Source organism: Orycteropus afer, unplaced genomic scaffold, assembly GCF_000298275.1.
Source record: "Orycteropus afer afer isolate SDZICR_OR568_19922 unplaced genomic scaffold, OryAfe1.0 scaffold00094, whole genome shotgun sequence".
In the NCBI taxonomy this organism is placed as follows: Eukaryota; Metazoa; Chordata; class Mammalia; order Tubulidentata; family Orycteropodidae; genus Orycteropus; species Orycteropus afer.
Genome location: NW_006921681.1, coordinates 3,250,922 through 3,254,294, shown reverse-complemented (window position 1 = coordinate 3,254,294; position 3,373 = coordinate 3,250,922). Strand labels below are relative to the sequence as shown.

The 3,373-nt window shown below is 39.4% G+C and overlaps 1 protein-coding gene across 1 annotated transcript in view; it reads right to left on the bottom strand.

The window, feature by feature from the left end:
- PER3 (period circadian regulator 3) overlaps positions 1-3,373 on the bottom strand; it is a 91,356-nt gene that overhangs the window by 7,575 nt on the left and 80,408 nt on the right. The window contains exon 16 of the mRNA XM_042781180.1: positions 56-177. Coding sequence (XP_042637114.1) covers positions 56-177 — 122 coding nt within the window. The remainder of the gene's footprint in view (positions 1-55; positions 178-3,373) is intronic.

The following is a 3,373-nucleotide window of genomic DNA, read 5'->3' as shown; positions in this document are numbered from 1 at the left end:
CCAAGTCCATCTTACAGTAATTCCCAGGCAATAGAGTTTGAAGAATTAGCTAAACCCATCCACACCTGATGCTGTAGAACTGGTTCCAGAGGGAGAGTCCTTTCCAAGTAACACAGTGGAATGTTCACTGGCTGGGGAACAGCTATTCTTATTCCCACTGTTGCCTAGGACATGTTGCTAGAAAATAAGGACAGAAGAAAAGACAGTTTAATCTTAACATCTCAAGCATCATATTACAAAAGAACCTGGCAGATCTAAAAGTTCACATGTTCAAACAGAATAAAATTTACATATATAACTAGAAGTAAAAAATTATCAGCCTGTCCCCAGGAATGTTCTCCAGCTTCCTATGTATGTATCAGTCAAGGTACTACTGTTTTCTGAGCCCCTACACATGCCAGGTACCATACAGCTGTGGGCTTTTTTTTTTCCCCTTTGGTCATTCATTCTACAAATATATATTAAATATTTTCTATGTTCTAAAGACCAAGGATACAACACTGAACAAAACAAAGTTCTAAAAATCTTGGAATTTATGTTGCAGTGAAAAGAGGTACAATATATATATTCCTTCATTTAATCCCATTTATTAAGCCATGAACCATTTATCTTTGTGTTTTTCAAATAAGGAAACAAAGGCAAAGAATGGTTAAATAACTTGTCTAAACCGCACACCCCTAACAAGTGAAGAGGTGGGATTTGAACCCAACATTTTAATCCACAGCCTGTGATATCTCCCTTCAATCACTGCTTTGCATTTGGTTTTTATCAAGGGTACTAATAACAGGCTTTCAAAACTGAGCTCTGGTGGCTCAGTTGTTAAAGCATTTTGCTTCTAATCAAGAGGTTGGCAGTTCAAACCCACCAGCTGCTTCTTGGAAAAAAGATGAGGCAGTCTGCTTCCGTAATGATTTATAGCCTTGGAAACCCTATGGGACAGTTCTACCTTGTCCTAAAGGGTTGCTGAGTCAGAATCAACTCGATGGCAGTGGGTTCTTAGTTTCAAAAGTGAGCATATTTTCCTGATCTAGATGATCAGATTTTGAACATCTGCTAAAGAGGGGTATTATATCTAGAGGGAAAGACCAAAGAAAAGCTCTATGTAATATGCACTCCTCTTGGACCCTACAATTCATTATAAGACTTTCAATTCCAAAGTTTAAAGTCAAATTATTTTGACTTTAAATCTGAGAATGTCTTTTTAAGTAAAGGGATGAAAAGAAAGAAACGGATCAAAAAGTTTTCATTTCTGGCAATTACACAGATACTATGAAACTATAAACTACCTGCTTTTCTGAGAAGTAATGCTGAAAGTGGATCCTGCCTCCTAGGCACATATGTATCACCCTGGGGTGGGACACTAAGCCTCAGTGCTACGATTGAAAAAAGTAAAATCTCTAACTTCCTGTCTAATCAGCATGGCTTCTTCCCATCCTACCAGGCCATAACCCCAGATGTACATAAGCAAATACATGTTAAAGGTGATAACCATATTGATATCTGGACATTAAATGTTAAAGGAAAAGAAGCCCAGATTACATAGAAAACTTGAAAGACAGGACTTTTGGAAAAATCTCACAAAGTACATTATGGATTGAACTGTATCCCCCCCCAAAAAAAACATGTGTTAAAACCCTAACTCCTATACCTGTGGATACGGGAGCTCTGGTGGCATAGTGCCTAGCACTTGACTGCTAACCAGAAGGCTGGCGGTTCAAACCCACCAGCCTCTCCTCGGAAGGAAGGTTGGGCAATCTACTTCCATAGTGATACTGCCTCAGAAATCAAGGAGAGGTCGCTATGAATCGGGTCCGGCTTGATGGCACATAACAACAACAACAACATAACTGTGGATGTAATCCTGCCTGAAAATAATTATCTTTGTTATGGTAATGAGGATGTATCAGTGCAGAGTGGGTCCTAAACCTAATTACTTCTTAGTTATAAACTAAGCAGATCAAAAATCTTCTGACAATGGCAGAATAGCCAGACAAACTACACAGACCCTCTTCAACAAAGAAAAGAGGGACCAATTAACACAGATACAGAAGATAATCCTGGAGCCCTGAACTTTAAAAAGAAGGATACAGAAGTGGACTAAACTCCAATTAGTAGGAGAACTTGTACAGATACACCAAAAAAGGAGACATACAGAGCTGTGGTCTGTCAGTGATCCTGATGGCACAGAAAGCTTTGATATTGCCAATCAAACAAAACCAAACTCACTGTCATTGAATCAAATCTGACTCACGGTGATCCCTCCTTGGGTTTCCAAGGTGGTATCACTATGGAAGTAGATTGACCAACCTTCTTTCCGAGGAGAGGCTGCTGGGTTTGAACCACCAGCCTTCTGGTTAGCAGTCAAGTGCCTTAGGCACTACACCACCAGAGCTCCTGCCAAGTGGGGTTAGAACCTAAGAATTAACTTATAATTGGCCCTGCTAGCCAGGGGCTGCATGGAGGACTGCATTGGTGGCTGGTGAATAAAAGGGGAAGCAGTGAAGAGGGAGATGGACTGAGCTGTGGAATTTTGGCTGTCAGTAGGGGCACAGCCATTTTGAATGTTTACAAGTAGTTTGACCATTGGGATATTTAAAGTGAGAACATTCTCTCCGATTCCAGGGACCTAAGAATAGGCTCCACTTGCTGGGGACCACAAGGACATTCTGGACACAAATGACTGGAAAGTTAACAGAGCTCTAAATACAACAGCATCACAATATCTCAGAGACAACAGACCACCACACTCCACACAAACAAATAAGATAAAGTGGTAGAAACAAGGGAACAGGATACAGACCCAGAACACATTCCTGAGGAAGCAGCAGCACTGGAACTCCCTGATAAGGAATTCAAAAGAATTATACTTAGGTATCTTCAAAGGATTGAGAGACAGATCTAGGAAAACACTGACAAAATTAAGGAAAACACAGACAAAAACCTAGAACGATTTCAGAGGAAAATATAAGAACAAAATGACAAAATAAATGAAAAATTAGAAATGATACAAAATTTACAGATAGATATCCAGAAGATTAATACTAAATTTTTAGAAACTGATAGCACACTGAAAGGGCAAAGGAGTAGAATCGAATCAATGGAAGACAGAATTAATGAGATGGAAGACAAATACCTGAATACTTCTTTGGGAAGGGATCAATCAGAAAAAGATCAAAACAAAATGAAGAAAGCCTAAGGTTCATATGGGAATTCTAGAACAGGAAGAGAAAAAGCAAACCACTGAGAAAACAGTCTGAGATTTGTTGGAAGAGAACTTCCCTGATAAGATGAAAGATGAGAATATATCCATTCAGGAAGTCCAATGAACCCCAAACAGGATAGACCCCAAAAGAAAATCACCAAGACATATATA